Raw genomic sequence first — 23232 nt, forward strand, 5'->3', positions numbered from 1 at the left:
ACTGGAGCAGCTACTCCAGACCCAGAGACAGAAGCCTGCTACTTGGATTGCTCACCTCTTGCTTGTTATGTGAAGACAGATACACTTCAATTTCATATAAGCCACTGTATTTTAGGATCTCTTTGTTAAAACAGTTTAGCTTGTTCCCTAATCTATACTTTTCCCTCCTAAGCAGGTTCCCTTGGCATAACCTTCCCTGGAAGTCTAACAGTTATTGAAGCAAAAATCTTAGTCATTTGTGATTCCACCTTTTCCTTCATTCCTATATCCAGGTGACTAGCAAGTCCTACTGATCTGTTATACACAATTATCTTGAAATTCCTATCTTCCCACCTCTGTACTGCCATCACGTTGGTTTGAGCCACAGTTGACTCTTTCTTAACCAACTATAAGACCTTCAGAGCCAGTGTCCATTTTCTTTCTTCCCCTCAATGCATTCCTCTTGGAAAAATGAACTTGACATTGAAATGATGTCACTGCCCTCATTAAAGTCCTTCAGTGGCTTTTCTTCACACTTAAACACTAAATTTGTGGTCTACAAGGCCCCACCTTTTTCTCTGATGTCATCAAGCACCCCTCTTCTTCTGCACCCCCCTCAGAGGCTCTTCTTTCTGTTCTTGACTGCTCAGAGTTCTTTCCACCTCAGAAACTTAGTACATACTGTTGCCTTGAGACAAGCCTGGATCTCTGAACTGTTTTTGTTCTTGGATCTCCTTGTTACTAAAGCTTCAGAAAAACAGATATTAAGAACAGAGGTTGGGGGACTTCCCTGGTGGTCAGGTGACTAAGGTTTCAAGCTTCCAGAGCAGGGAACCAGGTTTGATCCCAGGTCAGGGAACTAGATCCTGCATGCTGCAACTGAAGATCCCTCATGCCACAGTGAAGACTGAATATCCTGCGTTCTGCAACTAAGACCCAGCTCCGCCAAATTAAAAAAGAGGTTGGGCATCCAATATGTGGATTATTGGCATGTCTAGATGAAAGTTCCAGAACAAATAGAAGACAAGCATTATTTATAGAATGAATTTTTCTTGAGCTAAAGGAAAATGTTGATCTTCAGATAAAAAGATCCCACTGTGGTCAAAACAAAAATAACAAAAATTGTTCAATACTCGGATGACATTTTGAATTTTAAAGACAGAGAACACAGATTTTCAAGGAGAGAAAGAAAAGATTACTTACAAAGGCACAAAATCATCTTAGTGTGTATCACACAGTAATGTGATACACTGGATAGTATATATAATATGCTGAGGAGAAAAGGACATATGTGTTCACTAATTTTATATCAGCCATATGTATGAGCCACAGAAATAATCCTTGTTTATATATGGGCTTTGAAGAGTCCCAAGCTCTGAAGAAGTGATTTGATAGAAATAACTAAAAGATGATTCAAAATAAAAAGTTTTGAATTAGAGCTGCATGGTAGAAGTCCTGATGGTGAGTATGGAAATAAAATACAGGAGCAAGTGTAACTGTTTAAATAGGGCTCAAAAGCACTGCAGATGTTAAAAATAATTAAAGATTTAACCTACTTTATTTTAAAAAGATACCCTTTTCCATAAAAATCTTGTTCAGTAATCCCAGATTATGTTATCATTAACAGGAAGTGGCTATGGGAGGAATAAGAAAAACAAAACATGAAAGGAGGGAATCATTAGCTGTAGTTTTGAGATAATACTTGTTTAAATATTTTGGAAAGCAAAAATGGCTATTAGAATTTAAAGGTCCCTTTTCAAATCAATTAAAAGCAAGGCACAACCCCTAAGGCAGAGACAGAAAACATGAAATGGCTATCAAACAAAAGCTTAGAATAAGACAATTCACATAGAAATAAACATCAACCATGCTGATATGCAAAAATGGGTTAAATGTATTGGATGATAAGGAATCTTAAATGTTTTTAAATCTAATTATCTAGAAGAACTTGAAAAAGAAAACTAAATAAAGCCCTAATGTAGCAGAAGGAAGAAAATAATAATAGAAATTAGAGCAAAAGTAAATTATGTAGAGATAGGAAAACAATAGAAAAGGCCAACAAAACTAAGAGTTGGTTTTATGAAAAGATATTGAATTGAAAGTCACTCAGTCATGTCCAACTCTTTGCAACCCCATGGACTATACAGTCCGTGGAATTCTCCAGGCCAGAATACTGGCATGGGTAGCCTTTCCCTTCTCCAGGGGATCTCTTCAACCCAGGGATCAAACCCAGGTCTCCCCCATTGCAGGCAGATTCTTTACCAGCTGAGCCACAAGGGAAGCCCATGAAAAGGTAAACAATTGGAAAACCATTAGCTAGACTAACCAAGAAAAAAAAAAGAGGCAAATCAATAAAATTATAAATGAAAGAGGAGACAATGCAACTGATACCACAAAAATAGAAAAGATCATAAGAAACTACTATGAACAACTATATGCCAACAAAACTGTGCCACCCAGAAGACATGGATAAAGTCCTAGAAATACGGAACCCACCAAAACAGTCAGGGAGAGAGAGAAAATCCGAACAGGCCAATAGTGAGTAAGGAGATTGAGTCGAGGGGTGGGGGTTGGGGGGAATGCCCAAAAAAGAAAAGCCCAGGTCCAGATGTCTTCACTGGTGAATTTTACCAAACGTTTAAAGAAGGATAAATGCCAATCCTCAAACTTCCAACATTTGAAGAGGAGGGAACACTCCCAAACTCACAAGGCCAGAATTTCCCTGATACCAAAGCCATATAAGGACACTGCAAGAATTGCAGGCCAATATCTCTGATGACTGGAGGTGCAAAAATTCTAAAGAAAATATTAGCAAACTGAATTCAGCACATTAAAAGGATCACACACCATGATCAAGTAGGGTTCAGCCCTGGGATGCGAGAATTGTTCAAAATCAAATTGATAGGTATAGAAGAAGCATTTGGCAAAATTCAACATCCATTCATGATTAAAAACTCAAATTAGAGATAGAAGGAACATACATAGTAAAAGTTATAAATGACAAACCCACAGCCAACATCATACTCAGTGGTGAAAGGTTAGAAGCTTTTCCTCTAATACCTGTATCAGGAATAAGACGAGGGTGCCCACTCTTAACCATTCCTGTTCAACATAGTATAGAAGCAGTTAGCAAGAAAAAGAAGTAAAAGGCATTAGAATTGGAAAGGAAGAAGTAAAATTGTCTCTATTTTCAGAAGACATGATATTATATATTAAAAATTCTAAAGACTGCACCAAAAACCTGTTAGATCTAATCAACTAATTTAGTAGAGTTGCATGATATATATAGAGAGATATATAGAGATCAGTAGAGATCATATAGAGATCAGTAGAATTTCTATACACTAACAATAAATTATCTGAAAAAGAAACAAAACAATCCTATTTACAGTAACATCAAAAACCAATGAAACACTTAGGACTAAATTTAACCTAAGAGAAGCAGAAGAGATTGAGAAGAGATGGCAAGAATGCACAGAAGAACTATACAAAAAAGGTCTTAAAGACCAGGATAACAATGAGGGTGTGGTCACTCACCTTGAGCCAGACATCCTGGAGTGTGAAGTCAAGTGGACCTTAGGAAGCATTACTACAAAGCTGGAGGTGATAGAATTCCAGCTGAGCTATTTAAAATCCTAAAAGATGATTCTGTTAAAGCGCTGCACTCAGTATGTCAGCAAGTTTGGAAAATTCAGCAGTGGACCCAGGACTGGAAAAGGTCAGTTTTCATTCCAATCTCAAAGAAGGGCAGTGCAAAAGAATGTAGAAACCACCGTATAATCGAACTTATTTCACATGATAGTGAGATTATGTTCAAAATTCTTCAAGCTAGGCTTCAGCAGTGTGTGAATTGAGAACTTTCAGATGTACAAGCTGGGTTTAGAAAAGACAGAGGAACAAAAGATCAAATTGCCAACATTTGTTGGATCATAGAGAAAGCAAGGGAATTCCAGAAAAACATCTGCATCATTGATTTCACAATAGCCTTTGATTGTGTGGATCACAACAAACTGGACAGTTCTTCAAGAGATGGGAATACCAGACCACCTTACCTGTCTCCTGAGAAACCTGTATGCGGGGGTGGGTCAAGAAGTAGCAGTTAGAACCAGACGTGGAACAACTGACTGGTTCAAAAATGGGAAAGGATTATGTCAAGGCTGTATATAGTCACCCTGCTTATTTAACTTACATGCAGAGTACATCAGGCGAAATGCCAGGCTGGATGAATCATAAGCTGAAATCAAGATTGTTGGGAGAAATATCACCAACTTCAGTTATGCAGATGATATCACTCTAATGGCAGAAAGTAAAGAGGAACTAAAGAGCCTTTTAGTGAAGGTGGAAGAGGAAAGTGAAAAAGCTGGCTTGAAACTGAACATTCAAAAAACTAAGATCATGGCATCCAGTCCCATCACTTCATTTAAAATAGATAGGGAAACAATGGAAACAGTGACCAACTTTATTTTCTTGGGCTCCAAAATCACTGCAGACAATGACTGCAGCCATGAAATTAAAAGACACTTGCTCCTTGGAAGGAAAGCTATGACAAACCTAGACAGCATGTTAAAAAGTAGAGACATCACTTTACTGACAAAGGTCTGTATAGTCAAAGATATTATTTTTCCAGTAGTCATGTCTGGATGTTAGAGTTGGGCCATAAAGAAGGCTGAGCACCAAAGAATGATGCTTTTGAATTGTGGTGCTGGAGAAGACTCTTGAGAGTCCCTTGGATTGCAAGGAGATCAAAGCAATCAATCCTAAAGGAAATCAACCCTGAAAATTCATTGGAAGGACTAAAGCTGAAGTTCCAAAACTTTGGCCACCTGTTGTGAAGACTTGACTCATTGGAAAAGACCTTGATACTGAGGAAAATTGAAGGCAAAAAGAGAATAGGGCAGTAGAGGATGAGATGGTTAGATAGTATCACTGACTCTGTGGATATGAATTTGAGCAAACTGTGGGAGATAGTGAAGGACAGGGAAGGCTGGCACGCTGCAGTCCATGGGGTTGCAAAGAGTTGGACACGACTGAACTACTGAACAACAACACGATTTAACCGAGGAGGTGAAAAATCTCTACTCTGAAAACTGAGCCATTGATCAAGGAAATTGAAGATACAAAAAATTGGATAGATAGCCCATGTTCATGGATTGGAAAATTTGATATTGTTAAAATGTCCATGCTACTCAAAGCCACTTCACTTAAAGAGCCTCTTGATAAGGGTGAAAGAAGAGAGTGAAAAAGCTGGTTTGAAACTCAACACCCAAAAAACTAAGATCATGGCATTGATCCCATCACTTCATAGCAAATAGATGGGGAAAAAGTGGAAGCAGTGACAGATTTTATTTTCTTGGACACCAAAGTCATTCCAAATTTCATGACTGCAGCCATGGAATTCAAAGACACTTGCTCCTTGGAAGGAAAGTTATGACAAACCTAGACAGCATATTAAAAAGCAGAGACATCCCTTTGCTGACAAATGTTTGTGTCCAACTCTTTGAAACACTGTGGACTGCAGCACGCAAGGCTTCCCTGTCCTTCACTATCTCCCACAAAGGTTTGTGTAGTCAAAGCTGTGGTTTTTTCCAGTAATCACGAATGGATGTGAGCGTTGGACCATAAAGAAGGCTGAGCACTGAAGAATGATGCTTTTGAATTGTGGTGCTGTAGAAGACTCTTGAGAGTCCCTTGGACTGCAAGGAGATATCAATCAATCCTAAAGGAAATCAGTCCTGAGTATTCATTGGAAGGACTGTTGCTGAAGCTGAAGCTCCAATACTTTGGCCACTTGATGCGAAGAGCCCACTCACTGGAAGAGACCCTGATGCTAGGGAAGATTGAAGTCAAAAGGAGAAGAGGGCAGCAGAGGATGAGACGATTAGTTAGCATCACTGGCTCAGTGGACATGAATTTGAGCAAACTCCAGAAAATCGTGGAGGACAGAGGAGCCTGACATGCTGCAGTCCATGGGGTTGCAAAGAGTAGGACATTACTCAACAACTGAACAACAACTGAAAGCCATTTGTAGCTTCAGTCAATCCCTACCAAAATTAGTCCGTCCCTTTTTTTGTTTTTTAATAGAAATAGAACAAAAAACCCTAAAATTCACGTAGAACCACAAAAGACCTTGAATAGCCAAAGCAATTCTAAGAAAGAAGAACAAAGCTGGAAGCAGCACACTTCCTGACTTCAAGCGTTATTTCAAAGCTATCAAAACAGTATATTACTGGCACAAGAACAGACACATAGACCAATGGAATAGAATCAAGAGCCCAAAGAATGAAACTAGACCCCCATCTTATACCACTCACAAAATCAATTCAAAGTGAATTAAAGACTTAAATGTTAAGACCTGAAACCACAAAAATAGGGGAAAATTTATTGACATGGGTCTTGTCAATAATTTTTTAATATGACAACCTAAAGCACATGCAACAAAATTAAAAATAAGTGGGACTCCATCAAACTAAAAACCTTCTGCACAGCAAAATAAATGATCAGCAGAGTGAAAGGGCAACCAGCTGAATAGGAGAAATTATTTGGAAACCACACATCTGATAAAGGGGTTAATATTCCGTAATATGTAAGGAACTGAATAGTAAAAATTCAATCCAGTTTTAAAAATGGGCTTTTCCGATAAGCGGCCTGAGATCACCTCTAAAAATAGTGCACTATTCACTCCACCCAGAAAACTCCACAAAATCATGCAAATCAAGAGGTTCAAATCTTCATATTCACTTTAAGAACATTCATGAAACTGCCCAGGCCATAAAGGGTATGCATATCCAAAAAGTCACCAAGTATCTGAAGGGTGTCACTGCATCGTTACAACGGTGGCGTTGGTAGGTGTGCAGGCCAAACAGTGGGGCTGGATGCAGGGTTGGTGGCCCAAAAAGAGTGCTGAGTTTTTACTGCACATGCTCAAAAATGAAGAGTGTAATGCCAAATTTAAGGGCTTAGATGTAGATTCTGTGGTCAGTGAGCACATCCAAGTGAACAAAGCCCCCAAGATGCGGCACAGGACTTAACAGCTCACGGTTGGACCAACCCCTACATGAGCTCTCCCTGCCACATTGAGATGAGATGAAAAAGAACAGATTATTCCTAAACCAGAAGAGGAGGTTGCGCAGAAGAAAAAGAGATCCCAGAAGAAACTGAAGAAACAAAACCTCATGGCCCGGGAATAAATGCCGCAAAAAATAAATGCAAATAAAAGTTAAAAAAAAAAAAAAGGGCAAAGGGCCTGAATACTTTTCCAAAGAAGGTATTCAGATGGCCAATAAATACATGATAAGGTACTAAACATCACTAATTATTAGAGAAATGCACACCGAAACCACAGTGAGATACCAACAGTTCACACCTATTGGAATGGTTGTCATCAAAGAGACAAGAGATAAGTTTTGGCAAAGTTGTGGAGAAAAGGGAAGCCCTGTGCACTGTTAGTGGGGAATGCAAAACAGTATGGAGGTGCCTCAAAAAGTTAAAAATAGAACTGTCATAATATATATACACACACACATATAACTGAAAGCATTTATATAATTATCCTGAAGAGATATCAGCATGCCAATGTTATTGCAGCACTATTTACAGTAACCAGGACATGGATAGAACCTGTGTCCATCGACAAGGAATGAAGGGATAACAATGGATGAATGGATAGATACATGTTGAATATATATATATATATGATGGAATACTATGTAGTCATAGAAAGAAGGAAATCCTGGCACTTGTGACAACATGGATGGACTTTTAGGACATTATGTTGAGTGACATGTCAGTGAAAGACAAATGCTACACTATCTCACTTATATGTGGAATCTAAAAAATCTCATAGAAAGTGATCAGATTTGTTGTTACCAAAGGTGGGGAAATGTGAAAGTGGTCACAGGAACAATCTTCCAGTTATAAGATAAGTTTTAGGGCTATAATATACAACATGATGAGCACAGTTAACAATACTGTATTGTATATTTCAAAGTTTCTAAAAGAGCAGATGGTGGAATTTCCAAGTGGTCCAGTGGCTAAGAGTCTGCGCTCCCAATGCAGGGGGCCCTGGTTCAATCCCTGCTCAGGGAACGAGATCCCTCATCCTGCAACTAAGAGTTTGCATGCCACAACTAAATGATCCTGCATGCCACAGTGAGAACTGAAGATCCTGAGTGCTGCAACTAAGACCTGGTACTGCAAAATAAATATATATATATATTTTAAAAAGAGTGTATGATAACAGATAAAGAGAACAGACTTGTGGTTGTCAAGGGGTCAGGGAGGGAAAGATTGGGACCTTGGGATTAGCAGATGCAAACTATTATATATAGAATAAACAAGGTCCTACTGTATATAGCACAGGGAACTATATTCAATATACTATGATTAAACCATAATGGGAAAGAATATGAAAAAATACCTATTTCTAACGGAATCACTTTGCTGTACAGCAGAAATTAACACATTATAAGTCAGATCTACTTCAAAAATTTTTTAGAGGTCAGAAAGCTAAAAGTGTTTAAAATTCAAAGGTTGAAAAACAAAATACTAATAAAATTAGAATACAAACAATTGAAATAAATCTTTTTAAACTTACAAAAAAAAAAAAGAGTAGGGGTGTCCTTGGTGGTCCAGTGTCCATACTCCCAATGCAAGAGGCGTATGTTCAATCCCTGGTTGTGGTACTAGATCCCACGTGCTATAACTAATGATCCTGCACACTGCAAAGAAGATCGAAGATCCTGAGTGTTGCAACTAAGACCTGGTACAGCCAAATAAACATCTTTTTTAAAAGAAAGGAGTAGATAGTAAGTTTTTGTCTCTAGGGGAAAAACTTTTTTTAACTATGTTATATAACTGATGGATATTAACTAAACATACATGGTAATCATTTTACAATATATACAGATATCAAACCATTATGTTGCACACTTCAAGTTTATATAATGTTATTAGTCAATTACATCTCAATTAAAACTGAAAAAAATTAAACCTAATTATAAGTTGCTTAAAAACAGTCCTGCATGAGGACTAAAAATAAAAAGAGAAACAAAGCGAGAGCTCAGAGAGTACTAATCAGATGAAATGAAATTCATCAGGAAGCAATAAAATTATTCAGGAAGCAATAAAAGTTAATTTTAGTTTCTGTGTACAGTTAGAAATGGAAATATGAGAATCTTTCAGTGAGTAACACAATGTTGAGCTATGGAAAAGCTATATTAGAAACAAGGGTAATCTGACAGATGTATAATATTAGTGGGAACCATGAAGAAGACCTTTTCTGATGGACCGAGCAAGTCCATCAAAGATAAGTGAGGTGTCTGGGGAAAAACCCTGGACAGGTACCAGGCTTCTGCTTTTGGGTTGAATGCCATAATGTCAACGTTCACTTCCTCTCGACTAATGCAAAATAAAAGAATTTTAGAAGTTCCAAATCAGGTGACAGAGTAATGAAGCCAGCTTTTAAGGCCAAACTTGTTTTTCATCCCTTTTAAAACAAGAATATTTTAAAACTGGGAAAGTACACACTGCGTATGAGAACTGATGATTCAAAGGTAAGATCATTTGAACTACATTTGGTAGGGGAGGGATGTGCCAGGGAGGGGAGGAAAGAATGTCCCCTTCATGCCCATTTTTTAGAATTATGTCAGTACTGGAAAGCTTAGATCAGCTTCTCCCGATACCTCTCAACCCACCATGAGCACACCGGCAGAAGAGACTGGTCTAGCATGACTACAGGTCCTGCTAACTCAGACTCCCCCCTGCCATTCCTAATGCTTTGTCTTCTCTCCTTTTCTCCCTTCTCTTGGGGCTGGGGAGCAAAAAAGTCTAAGAACAGCTCACTCTCCATGAAGCCGTTTGCAGAACCAGAGTATCATTCCCATGATGGGGAGTCCCATCATCACCCCATGGTGCCTGCGAGAGCCCATCAGTTCATGACACCTTTTGGTTGCTTGCTGGGCCATGAGCTAGCCATGTTTGTGACTGACCAATATTAAACCTTCCTGCATTCCTAATTTTTTTTTTGGGGTCTTAGGTTTTACTGGTAGCATTTTATTGGGATTTCAGTACCTTCATTAGTCTAGAGTTGGGTTATCTTGGTCAGGTTTTGATACCAGAATTTAACCACTTTATAAAAATGCACCGACCTAAAATCTTTTTGTATTCATCTTATCTTTCCATGACTCTAAAAGTGCTTCCCATTAGCTGCAGAAAGGGGAGGCAGGTACAGATACTGACACCTTTCAGCCTCCAGAGGCCTGTGTGGCTGAAGCCCCACACAATGAGTTCCCACTGCAGCAGTCTTGATGCTTCAGCCCAGACTGATAAATATTTTTGTTTCTGTGAGCCATGCCATGAAAAGTTTGCGAAACACCATATAGTAGCAGGGTATCTAATCAGTGATACCCACCAGGGTTCTTGGCCTTCCCCAATCAATAGAAATTGACGAGAGAGGGCAGATAAATTCAAGCAGGGCTTTAATGGGGCCCCCATACCCCTGAGTATGTGTGAGGCGGTGATCTCGTTTCTTATTTGGGGTCAGGCTAGGGGGTGGCTTAGGCGGTTTGCCCACCTCTCTGTGATGCTCAGTGCAGGTGGCATCGCAGTGGTCTGCTTTTGCTCAGACACCCAGGTTTTTGCTCCTAGCTCTTCAGAAATGACAGTTGGTTTTTTTGTCTCTGTATCATTTGGGTCCAGAATTTGCCCCAACTGCACACAGTTATTTTTAGTCCCATATAATTTCTTTGTATTTTTTAGCTGGTGGGGAGGTGTGTTCAGATGCAAGCTTTGCAGCACTGCAGCGAAGAGTCCCAGGCCTGTCTCAAAAAGTAAAAAAGTGTCAACTGGCTGTACTCTGTATCTACTTGGGGGATTGAGAACTGCCTCTGGGACTTCCTATTTAAAAACACCCTCTTACACTGTTGGTGGGAATGTAAACTAGCACAGCCACTATGGACCACAGTGTAGAGAGTCCTTAAAAAACTGGAAATAGAACTGCCGTATAACCCAGCAATCCCACTGCTGGGCATACACACCAAGGAAACCAGAATTGAAAGAGACACATGTACCCCAATGTCCATCGCAGCACTGTTTATAGTAGCCAGGACATGGAAGCAACCTAGATGTCCATCAGCAGACAGATAAGAAAGCTGTGGTACATATACACAATGGAGTATTACTCAGCCATTAAAAAGAATACATTTGAATCAGTTCTAATGAGGTGGATGAAACTGGAGCCTATTATACAGAGTGAAGTAAGCCAGAGAGAAAAACACCAATACAGTATATTAATGCATATATATGGAATTTATAAAGATGGTAACGATAACCCTGTATGCAAGACAGCAAAAGAGACACAGATGTATAGAACAGTCTTTTGGACTCGGAGAGGGCAAGGGCAGGATGATATGGGAGAATGGTATTGAAACATGTAAATTATCACATGTGAAATGAATTGCCAGTCCAGGTTCGATGCATGAGACAGGGTGCTCAGGGCTGGTGCACTGGGATGACCCAGAGGGATGAGATGGGGAGGTTGGTGGGAGGGGGGTTCAGGATGGAGAACACATGTACACCCATGGCTGGTTCATGTCAATGTATGGCAAAACCAATACAATACTGTAAAGTAAAAAAAAAATTTTTTTAAGGAAAAAAGTTAATGTAGAAAAATAAATGAAACAGACCTGGCCATTTCCCGTCTTTTTTTGACAAAGTCTGGAGCTTTCAGGTGCTCTGGTGCTGACAGGCGCCTGATTGGGGGGTGGGGCCTGGTTAGCCCAATTCAGCAACAGGTGAACTTCATGTACTTCCTGTTGTGTTTTCCTCCTGGTTGGCGGCCACAGGCACAGGGCTCCTCTCCAGCTCTCCTGCTTGAGGCTTTAAGTGCATCTTTGCTTGACTTGTAAACTCAAGCTTGTATTTAAAACTGGAAGCTTGGGACTTCCCTGGAGGACTTTGCCTTTCAAGGCAAGGGGTGCAGTTTCTAATCCCTCATCAAGGAACTAAGATCCCACATGAATCCAGCCCAAGTCAACCAAAAGCTAAAACAGAGGCAATATTGTAAAAAGTTAAAAAAAAAACAACAACCTTTTAAAATGGTCCACGGTAGAATAAATAAACTTGAAAGCTTATTGAGTGTTCTGTTTCCCAGATATATAACCCTGTTCTCTCCAAACTGGTGCATCTTTTGCCCTCTTGTTGACACGAGCTTAAGAAATTGTTTTTTTCCGCAACTGAAATATTAAAGAATTCACCTGTAAAATCACCTAGGACCCAACACCCCCTCCCTTTTAAAAAGCTGTCGTTCCTTCGATATTTAAGTAATATTCTTTTACTTTCCAGTTTGTTGGCTTACTAAAGCCTTGGAGACAGATCCCTGAGATAGTAATAAAAGTTAATCTTCCTTGAGTGCTTCTTGGGTGTCCTTTGTTTCACACAGGGTGAAAGTGAAGTGAAAGTTGCTCAGTCGTGTCCGACTCTTTGACTTCATGGACTAGACAGTCGATGGAATACTCCAGGCCAGAATACTGGAGTGGGTAGCCAGTTCCCTTCTCCAGGGGATCTTCCCAACCCAGGGACTGGACCCAGGTCTCCCAAGGGAGGCAGATTCTTTACCAGCTGAGCTATCAGGGAAGCCCCTCACACAGGGTGACTTCATCTAATTCTGAGAACCACGGAATCCCAAGTTTCAAGTGAGAAACCAGAGGTTTCCAAACGTTGAAAACTTAAAAGAACCCTACGGCGCTTCAACGACAAAAAATTACACATCCGGGCCGAAACTTGGTCCATGACACCCCAGTCCGTGATCTGCGGTGATCACGAGTGTCCAAGACACGTGGGGAGGACTTCCAAGTGAGGGTCAGGTGGGAGGAAAGTGGGGACTAGGAGCCATACCAGAAGGTGGAGGTCGGAGAGGATGTGGTCAGGAGACCAGGACGGCGGGAGGCGGGGTGGGGAGGGAACGGGGGTGGGCTGGGGGATTTGGGGCGGGGGTGTGTGCTCAAGGACTCTTCCTAATCCTCAAGGCCATGAGATGGACTCTGGGCAAAGTGGGAGTCGGAGGACAAGGGCTTTCTAGGCGGCCACGCCGCGCCACGCGCACTCGCGCGCTCGCGGGGTCTCCGGAAGCTCGCGTGGACCCGGGAACCAGCCACGTGACCCCCGCAGCTCCGCCCCCGACCCCCCAGCCCCCACTGCCCCCGCCTCCAGGACGCCGTCCGCAGGGCGGCGGCGGTTGTCCGGCCGTTGGCGGCCGTGTGGTTTTTGGAAGTCTCGGGGGTTCAGCGGTCTGGGGTTGGGCGGCTCGGGGCGGTGCGGGCGCCGGAGCGCGCCCCCGGCGGCGTCCGGGTGGGAGCGCGGCGTGTCGCCCGCTGTTCGCGGCGGTGCGTGGCCGGAGCTTGGCTCGCGGACTCCGCGGCGCTGACCTGGGAGGAGGCGCGGCCCACCTCGGACCCCAGCCGTGCAGGTTTTCGCTTCCAGAGCTCGTGGCGAGGGAGTAGCGACAAGGAGAGGAGGACTGGGGCGAGGCCGCGGCGGTGCCCGTTTCTCCAGGGCGAGTCCGCCGGGCGGCCGGCGAGGCGCGGGGAAGATGCTCCAGGTCCTGGTGCTTAAGGTGAGCGAGCGCGAAGCCCCGGGCCCGGCCGTTCACCCGCTCCCGTGCAGGGGCCGCCCCGTGGGGACCCTTCCGGAGGGGCTCCTCCTGGACCCTTAATTTCAGATTAACAACGAGAAATTTTCGTTCAAGGGTGCTCCATGCAATATTTGGGACGTACTTAATAAAGTTATTCGTTGTTTCTCCGAAATTCAGATTGAACTAGGTGTCTTGTATTCAGAACCTCGGGGGGGAGGGACGGAGTCTGACACCTTCTCCCACTCACCCGGTCCGGGATCGGCGCAGGGTAAGCCACCGTCCCCTCTGCCCCGCGTCCGCAGTGTGTAGACCTGTTCCTCTCCCCCCTCCGGCGGGCCCCCATCCCCGTTGGACAGGGGACTCTGAAAGCTGCAGGCTGTGACCTCACTAAGGTGATAGAAACAACTCTTCTGCTGGCTGATGTATGACTTAAGTACTGTCAGTGAAATCCACAAACAATGTCAAGAGTAGTTTTCCTACTGGAGCTGCTTACCAGGGGCTTGCTTTGCCCACTGGAGGCTGGATTGAGATTGAAGCAATAGCTGTCCAGGGACTTCTCACGACAGCATGACCAAAAGTGGACCAAGTGCCATGTAGTCTGGCATTTTTATGATGTTTTAAAATTAACATCTTAATTTTTATAACTGATGTTGAAAAGTGAACTTGACCGAAACATCTGAAGTTATTATGCAACTGCTGTATATGATGAGTCCAGTTACTGATGTTCTAAATTACGCTTAACCCACTCCTGTTACTGAATGTGGGAAAAGACACTCATTGCATAGTTACTCAGATAAATGAAGGCAAAGGAAAACGACGGGTAGGAAAGATAAGTTACTATTCCTGAGAAATAATAACACACTTTAATTAAATTAAATCATATTAATTTAATGGTGTGAGGTATTTCTCATGCCGGATAGCTAATTCTACTTTTACTTGAGTAAAAGCAAAGTATTCAAGTTTGAATGGTAGAGGTAAGGAGAAGAAAGTGGACCAAAATTTTACATAGATAATATTTTTTGAAGGACTTCCCTGGTGCCTCAAATGGTAAAGAATCTGCCTGCAATGTGGGAGACGTGGGTTCAGTACCTGGGTCAGGATTTATCTAATGGAAATTATGTAGACATGCAAGGGAAAAAAAATGTGTAAGGTGATGACTGAGTTTGGGCAGCTTTGCCAATGGCACTGGCGGGAAGCAGGAGGCCTTGACCTTGGTGTAAGAGGTGGATGGGATGACCCTGAGTGATGGGATGACCCTGAGGGATGGGATGGGGAGGGAGGTGGGAGGGGGGTTCAGGATGGGGAACACATGTAAACCCATGGCTGATTCATGTCAATGTATGGCAAAAACCACTACAATATTGTAAAATAATTAGCCTCCAATTAAAATAAATTAATTCATTAAAAAAAGAGTTGCGGGTGGGGGGAATTGTGAGCCCAGCCCAAAAAGTAAGCACAGGGAAAAAGTTGCAGTTTGATGCAGTTGTTCTGGCTGGTAAAACTGACCCTTTGTACATTTTTTAGGTTCTAGCAGCAGATTTTTTTTAGTTTATAGTATTTTATTAGTTTGCAGATTTTTTGTTTACATTTTTACACATATTTGCACATTTCTTTATGCATGCTAAGTCACTTCAGTTATGTCTGACTCTTTGTGACCCTAGGGACTCTAGCCCACCAGCCTCCTCTGTCCATGGGATTCTCCGGGCAAGAATACTGGAGTGGGTTGTCATGTCCTGCTCCAGAGGATCTTTCCCACCCAGGGATCAAGCTCACATCTCCTGCGACTCCTGTTTTGCAGGCTTTACCACTGAGCCAATGGGGAAGCCCATATTTCTTTATTTTATAGAATTGTTGACTTCTTTTGTTGAACCATTTGAGAATTAGTTGTGAACTCTAAATACTTACGCATGTGTTTCTTAAAAACAGAAGAGTTTCTCTTACATAACCATAGTATAATTATCACACTTGAGAAATGTAATGTTGATACAACAGTACTGCCTAATACAAAGTCCATACTCAAATTTCTCAGGTAATATATTTTATAACTTGTTTTCTCTGATCCAGGATCCAATAAAAAATTATACGTTACATTTAGTTGCCATGACCTTTTAGTCTCCTTTATTTAGGGTTAGAGTTCTCTGGCTTTTTTGTACCTTTTATGTCATTGAAACTTACAGAGTTACTCCTGCTAGGCTTTGCAAAATAGCCTTCAAGTTGAATTTGTCAGCTTCCTCATGATGGTGTTCAGGCTGGACTTTTTTTAGTAAAAAATACTGCATAGGTGATGCCACATCAGAGGATAAGAAGTTCTTTTTTATCATTAAAAAATCGTTGCTTTTCACTAAAAATAATTTAAAAATGTAACTTTTATCAGGAAATACTTTAGACATATAAAAAAGCATAGAAACTATTATAAACACCTGGACATCTGCCACCTAGCTTTGCCACATTTTAACATTTTGCCATATTTGCCTTGTATCTTTTTTACTCATAAAATGTTTTACTATTTTTAATGTAGGATTCTGTGATATTTTGAAAAGTGCATAGTCATGTAGTCACCGCCATGACCAACATACGGAACAGGTTCTTCTCACGCTGAAATTGTCTTGTGCTCCTTTGTATCGTTCCTTTTCCCCACCTCTCGTCCTTGGCAACCACTGATCTGTCTTCTGTCCTTGTTAATTTTGCCTTTTTCAGAATGTCGTAAAAATGAGATTGTGCACATGGAATCACAGTGGTATGTAACCTTTGAGTTCGGCTGCTTTGACTTACCATAAGGCATTAGAGGCTTATCTACCTTGTGGCACTTTTTAGGGTTGAGTAGTATTCTATTGTATGGATGTGACTGTTTATATAATCACCAGTTGAAGGCTACTTGAGTTGTTTCTAAATCATGTTTCCATGTGCTTGTTTTTCCCATGCATCTGTCTTTTTTGGTCAAGTATCTGTTCAGATCTGCCCATTCTGACATGGCGGTTTGTTTTCTCATTGACTTTAAAGAGTTCTTTACGTATTCTGGATAAAGTTCTTTGGATATGTGACTTGTAAATATTGCCCCAGTTTGTGGCTTATCTCTTTATTCCTCTAACAATGTCTTTCAAAGAGCTTTAAATTTAAAAGAAGGTTTAAATTCGGATTAAGTCTAGTTTATCAATTTTTGCTTATACAAATTATACTTTTGGTGTTTTATCTAAGAAATCTTTGCCTAACCCACAGTCACAAAGATTTCACCCTATATTTTCCTCAAAAAAAATTTATAGTCTTAAGTTTTACATTTAGATAAATGATCCCTCAGAGTTAATTTTTATATTCGTTATGAGGAATGGATCAAGGTTCATTTTTTTTGCATATATATCTAATTTTTTCAGCATCATTTGTTGAGAAAAGCTATCCTTCTTCCATTGAATTGCCTTTGTGCCATTTTTGAAAATCAGTTGAGCACATATGTGTGATTCTGTTTCTGTTCTGTTGATTTATATATTTGTGAATTCTCCAGTACCACACAGTTCTGATTGCTGCAGCTTTATATTAAGCCTCAAAATCAGATAGTGTGAGTGTTCCAATTGTGTTGTTCTTTTTCAGAATTATAGGCACTGTTCTAGTTCCACTGGCCTTTCAATAAGAATTTCAGAAATAGTTCGTTGATTTCTTAACTCATTTTGAGGGGAAATCAGAATCTTAACATTCCACGAATACAGTATATCTGCATTACAGGCCTTCTTTGATTTATGTCATCAGTGTTTTGTAACTTTTAGCATACAAATTTTGTTAGATTTCTTTCTAGGTAATTCCTGCTTTTTGGTGCTGTTGCAAATGGCACTGTTTTTAATATTTAAATTTCCAGTTTTTAATGTAGACATACAGTTGCATTTATTATATGACCTTGTACCTTGAAACCTTGTTAAAGTCACTTATTAGTTCTAGTATATTTCTCGTAGGCTCCATAGAATTTTCTCCATATGTATTCTTATTGTGAATAGAGACACTTGTCTTTCTTCTTTCTGACTTTCCTAACAATGTTTATTTTGTAATTACTTATTTTTAGCTGTCCTGCCTCTCCACTGCTGCACGGGCTTTGCTCTAGCTGCGGCGAGCAGGGGCTCCTCTAGTTGGGATGTGGTGGCTTCTTTTGTTGAGGACCATGGACTGTAGAGTGCCTGGGCTCAGTTGCTGTGGTAATGAGCTTAGTTGTTCCACGGGGTGTGGGATCCTCCCGGATCAGGGATCAAACCCATGTCATCTGCACTGGCAGGTGAATTCTTCACCACTGAGCCACCAGGGAAGCCCACGTCTTTTTCTTGTCTCACTGTATAAGTAGGACTTCCAGCACAGTGTTACTGAGTAGGCATGGTAAACACATCACTAATACATTTTTGTTTTGTTTGAATTTTCAGTTCTAGAATTGCTGTTTTCCAAAGGTTTCTTTAATTTTTTTTTAAAGTTTTCTTTTGTGAGATTCTTCTTTAAATAAAAAAAAAACCCTCTACAGCAGTCTTGTCTTTTAAGTCTTTGAACATGGTATTATAGTAGCTGCTTTTAAGTCCTTGCCTATACAACTTCAGGGGCTTCCTAGGTGGCACTAATGGTAAAGAACCAACCTACCAAAGCAGGAGATGTAAGAGACGTGGGTTCAATCTCTGGGCTGGAAAGATCCTCTAGAGGAGGGCATGGCAGTCAACTCCAATATTCTTGCCTGGAGAATCCCATGGACAGAGGAGCCTAGAGGGCCACAGCCCATAGGGTGCAGAGAGTCAGACACGACTGAAGAGACTTAGCACACGTGCATGCTGTTCACTTTGCCATCTGGGCAGTCTTGGGTTCAGTTTCTGTTGGCTGCTGTTTGCTTGGCCTTGCAGCACATGCTCATTTCTTTGCTTGTCTAATGTTGTTCATGCCACACTGGGGGTTGTGATAGGGAGCTGCTGTATAATCAGTCTTCGCTTTGAGAGGCTTGGTTTATAGCACTTTGGAGACCTCTTAAGATGAGCTTAAGATGGCGGAGTAGAAGGACATGCTGTCACCTCCTCTTGTGAGAACTCCAAAATTGGAACTCACTGCTGAACAACCATCAACAGGAGAATGTTGGATCCCACCAAAAAAAGATACCCACTTCCAAGGGCAAAGGACGAGGCGCAACAAGACTTTCAGTTCCGTTCAGTCGCTCAGTCGTGTCCAACTCTTTGCAACCCCATGATTCACAGCATACCAGGCCTCCCTGTCCATCACCAACTCCCAGAGTTCACCCAAACTCATGGCCATCAAGCCAGTGATGCCATCCAGCCATCTCATCCTCTGTCGTCCCCTTCGCCTCCTGCCTCCATCCCTCCCAACATCAGGGTCTTTTCTAGTGGGTCAACTCTTCGTATCAGGTGGCCAAAGTATTGGAGTTTCAGCCTCAGCATTAGTCCTTCCAGTGAACACCCAGGACTGGTCTCCTTTAGAATGGACTGGTTGGATCTCCTTGCAGTTCTAGGAACTCTCAAGAGTCTTCTCCAGCATCACAGTTCAAAAGCATCAATTCTTTGGCGCTCAGCTTTCTTCACAGTCCAATTCTCATATCCGTACATGACCACTGGAAAAACCATAGCTTTGACTAGACGGACCTTTGTTGGCAAAGTAATGTCTCTGCTTTTGAATCTGCTATCTAGGTTGGTCATAACTTTCCTTCCAAGGAGTAAGCATCTTTTAATTTCATGCCCGCAATCACCATGTTGAGTGATTTTGGAGCCCAAACAAATAAAGCCTGACACTGTTTCCATTGTTTCTCCATCTATTTCCCATGAAGTGATGGGACCAGATGCCATGATCTTACTTTTCTGAATGTTGGATTTTAAGCCAACTTTTTCACTGTCCTCTTTCACTTTCATTGAAAGGCTCTTTAGTTCTTCTTTGCTTTCTGCCATAAATGTGGTACTATCTGCATATCTGAGGTTATTGATATTTCTCCTGGCAATCTTGATTCCAGCTTGTGCTTCATCCACCCCAGCATTTCTCATGATGTACTCTGCACATAAGTTAAATAAGCAGGGTAACAATATACATCCTTGACGGACCCCATTCCCAATATGGAACCAGTCTGTTGTTCCATGTCCAGTTCTAACTGTTGCTTCCTAACCTGTGTATAGATTTCTCAGTAGGCAGGTCAGGTGGTCTGGTATTCCCATCTGTTGAAGAATTTTCCACGGTTTGTGGGATCCACACAGTCAAAGGCTTTGGCATAGTCAATAAAGCAGAAGTAGATGTTTTTCTAGAACTCTCTTGCTTTTTTGATGATCCAATAGATTTTGGCAGTTTGATCTCTAGTTCCTCTGCCTTTTCTAAAACAAGCTTGAACTCTGGAAGTTCACAGTTCACGTACTGTTCATGCCTGGCTTGAACAATTTTGAGCATTAAGTACTTTGCTAGCATGTGAGATGAGTGCAATTGTGCAGTAGTTTGAACATTCTTTGGCATTACTGAGCATGACCCCACCCATCAGAGCAAGACCCAGATTCCCCCACAGCCAGTCCCTCCCGTCAGAAAGCTTCCACAAGCCTCTTATCCTCTTTCATCAGAGGGCAGACAGAATGAAAACCGCAGTCACGGAAAACTAACCAAACTGATCACATGGATCACAGCCTTGTCTAACTCAGTGAAACTATGAGCCATGCCATGTAGGGCCACCCAGGACAGATGGATCATGGTGGAGGGTTCTGACAAAACATGGTCCCTGGAGAAGGGAATAGTAAACCACTCTAGTATTCTTGCCTTGAGAACCCCATGAACAGTATGAAAAGGCAAAAAGACATGACACTGAAAGATGAACTCCCTAGGTCAGTAGGTGCCCAATGTGCTACTGGAGAAGAGCGGAATAACAGCTCCAGAAGGAATGACGAGGCTGAGCCAAAGCAGAAACAGCGCCCAGTTGTGAATGTGACTGGTGATGGAAGTAAAGTCCGATGCTGTAAAAAACAATATTCCATAGGAATCTGGAATGTTAGGTCCGTGAACCAAGGTAAGTTGGAAATGGTCAAACAGAAGATGGCAAAAGTGAACATAGACATTTTAGGATCAACGAACTAAAATGGACTAGAATGGAAGAATTTAATTCATATGACCATTATATCTACTGCTGTGGGCAAGAATCCCTTATTAGAAATGGAGGAGCCTTCATAGTCAACAGAAAAGTCCAAAATGCAGTGCTTGGATGCAGTCTCAAAAATAACGGAATGACCTCTGTTTGTTTCCAAGGCAAACCACTCAATATCATAGTAATCCAAGTCTATGCCCCAGTCACTAATGCCAAGGAAGCTGAAGTTGAACAGTTCTATGATGACCTACAAGACCTTCTAGAAATAACACCAAAAAAAGATGTCCTCTTCATCATAGGGTACTAGAATGCAAAAGTAGGATATCAAGAGATACCTAGAGTAACAGGCAAGTTTGGCCTTGAGGTACAAAATGAAGCAGGGCAAAGGCTAACAATTTTGCCAAGATTATGCCCTGGTCATAGCAAACACCCTCTTCCAACAGCACAAGAGACGACTTTACACATGGGTCACCAGATGGTCAATACTGAAATCAGATTGATTATATTCTTTGCAGCTAAAGATGGAGAAGCTCTATACAGTCCGCAAAAACAAGGCCGGGAACTGACTGTGGCTGAGATCATGAACTCCTTACTGCCAAATTCAGAGTTAACCTGAAGAAGGTAGGGAAAACCACTAGGCCATTCAGGTAGGACCTTAATCAAATCATTTACGATTATACAGTGGATGTGACAAATAGATTCAAGGAATTAGATCTAACAGAGCACCTGAAGAACTATGGATGGAGGTTTGTAACGTTGTACAGGGGGTGGTGATCAAAACCATCCCCAAGAAAAAGAAATGCAAAAAGGCAAAATAGTTGTCTGAGGAGGCCTTACAAATAGCTGAGAAAAGAAGAGAAGTGAAAAGCAAAGGAGAAAAGGAAAGATACACCCATCTGAATGCAGAGTTCCAAAGAATTGCAAGGAGAGATAAGAAAGCCTTCCTAAATAATCAATGCAAAGGAATAGAGGAAAACAGTAGAATGGGAAAGACTAGAAATCTCTTCAAGAAAATTAGAGATATCAAGGGAACATTTCATGCAAAGATGGGCATAATAAAGGACAGAAACAGTATGGACCTAATAGAAGCAGAAGATATTAAGAAGAGGTGGCAAGTGTAATTATTTTATAAAAGTCAGTCTCTAAGTCTTATTTGTAAGAGGACAAAGATCATGTTTATCTTGCTTAAAACTGCGCCTTTCAACCAAGGGGTTGAGGGGGCAGGAGTCAATAAATACTTTTTGCATGAATTAATAAACTGAAAGAAAAAATGTGTCTTTAGATATATTTTCAACAATAAATTAACACTAAAAAAAAAAAAGAAGAGGTGGCAAGAGTACACAGAACTATACCAAAAATATCTTAATGACCCAGGTAACCATGATGGTGTGATCACTCAGCTAGAGCCAGACATCCTGGAGTCTGAAGTCAAGTGGGCCTTAGGAAGCATCACTGCAAACAAAGCTAGGTGATGGAATTCAAGTTGAGCTATTTCAAATCCTAAAAGATGATGCTGTCAAAGTGCTGCACTCAATACCTCAGCTAATTTGGAAAACACAGCGGTGGCCACAGGACTGGAAAAGGTCAGTTTTTTCATTCCAGTCCTGAAGAAAGGCAATGCCAGAGAACGTTCAAACTACCATGCAGTTGCACTCATCTCACACGCTAGCAAAATAATGCTCAAAATTCTCCAAGCCAAACTTCAGCAGTACATGAACCAAGAACTTCCACGTGTTCAAGCTGGATTCAGAAAAGGCAGAGGAACCAGAGATCAAATTGCCAACATCTGTTGGATCATAGTAAAAGCAAGAGAATTACAGAAAAACATCTACTTCTCCATTGACTACACTAAAAGCCTCTGACTGTGTGGATCACAACAAACTTTGGAAAATTCTTTAAGAGATGGGAATATCAGACCGCCTTACCTGCCTCCAGAGAAACCTGTATGCAGGTCAAGAAGCAATTGGTTCAAAACTGGGAAAGGAATATATCAAGGCTGTATATTGTCATCCTGCTTATTTAATTTATATGCAGAGTACGTCATGCAAAATGCTGGGCTGCCTAAAGCTCAAGCTGGAATCAAGATTGCCGGGAGAAATATCCATAACCTCAGATATGCAGATGACACCACCCTTATGGCAGAAAGCGAAGAGGACTAAAGAGTCTCTTGATGAAAGACAAAGAGGAGAGTGAAAAAGCTGGCTTAAAACTCAGCATTCGAAAAACTAAGGTCATGGCATCTGGTCCCATCACTTCATGGGAAATAGATGGGGAAACAATGAAAACAGTGACAGACATTATTTTCTTGGGCTCCAAAATCATTGCAGATGGTGACTGTAGCCATGAAATTAAAAGACACTTGCTCCTTGGAAGAAAAGCTGTGACAAACCTAGACAGCATATTAAGAAGCAGAGACATTACTTTGCCAACAAAAGTCCATCTAGTCAAAGCTATGGTTTTTCTAGTAGTTGTGTATGGATGTAAGAGTTGGACTCTAAAGAAAGCTGGGCTTTCTTAGAGTTGGACTCTAGAGAAGAATTGATGCTTTTGAACTGTG

At 41.3% G+C, this 23232-nt stretch overlaps 1 protein-coding gene across 1 annotated transcript in view; it reads left to right on the forward strand.

Moving 5' to 3' along the window:
• The first annotated feature begins 16575 nt into the window (after nucleotides 1–16575).
• Nucleotides 16576–23232, forward strand: part of TDRD12 (tudor domain containing 12) — a 68841-nt gene continuing 62184 nt past the window's right edge. Inside the window, exon 1 of the mRNA XM_068993044.1 lies at nucleotides 16576–16581. Coding sequence (XP_068849145.1) covers nucleotides 16576–16581 — 6 coding nt within the window. The remainder of the gene's footprint in view (nucleotides 16582–23232) is intronic.

This window comes from Capricornis sumatraensis, chromosome 20 (genome assembly GCF_032405125.1).
Source record: "Capricornis sumatraensis isolate serow.1 chromosome 20, serow.2, whole genome shotgun sequence".
Taxonomy (NCBI): Eukaryota; Metazoa; Chordata; class Mammalia; order Artiodactyla; family Bovidae; genus Capricornis; species Capricornis sumatraensis.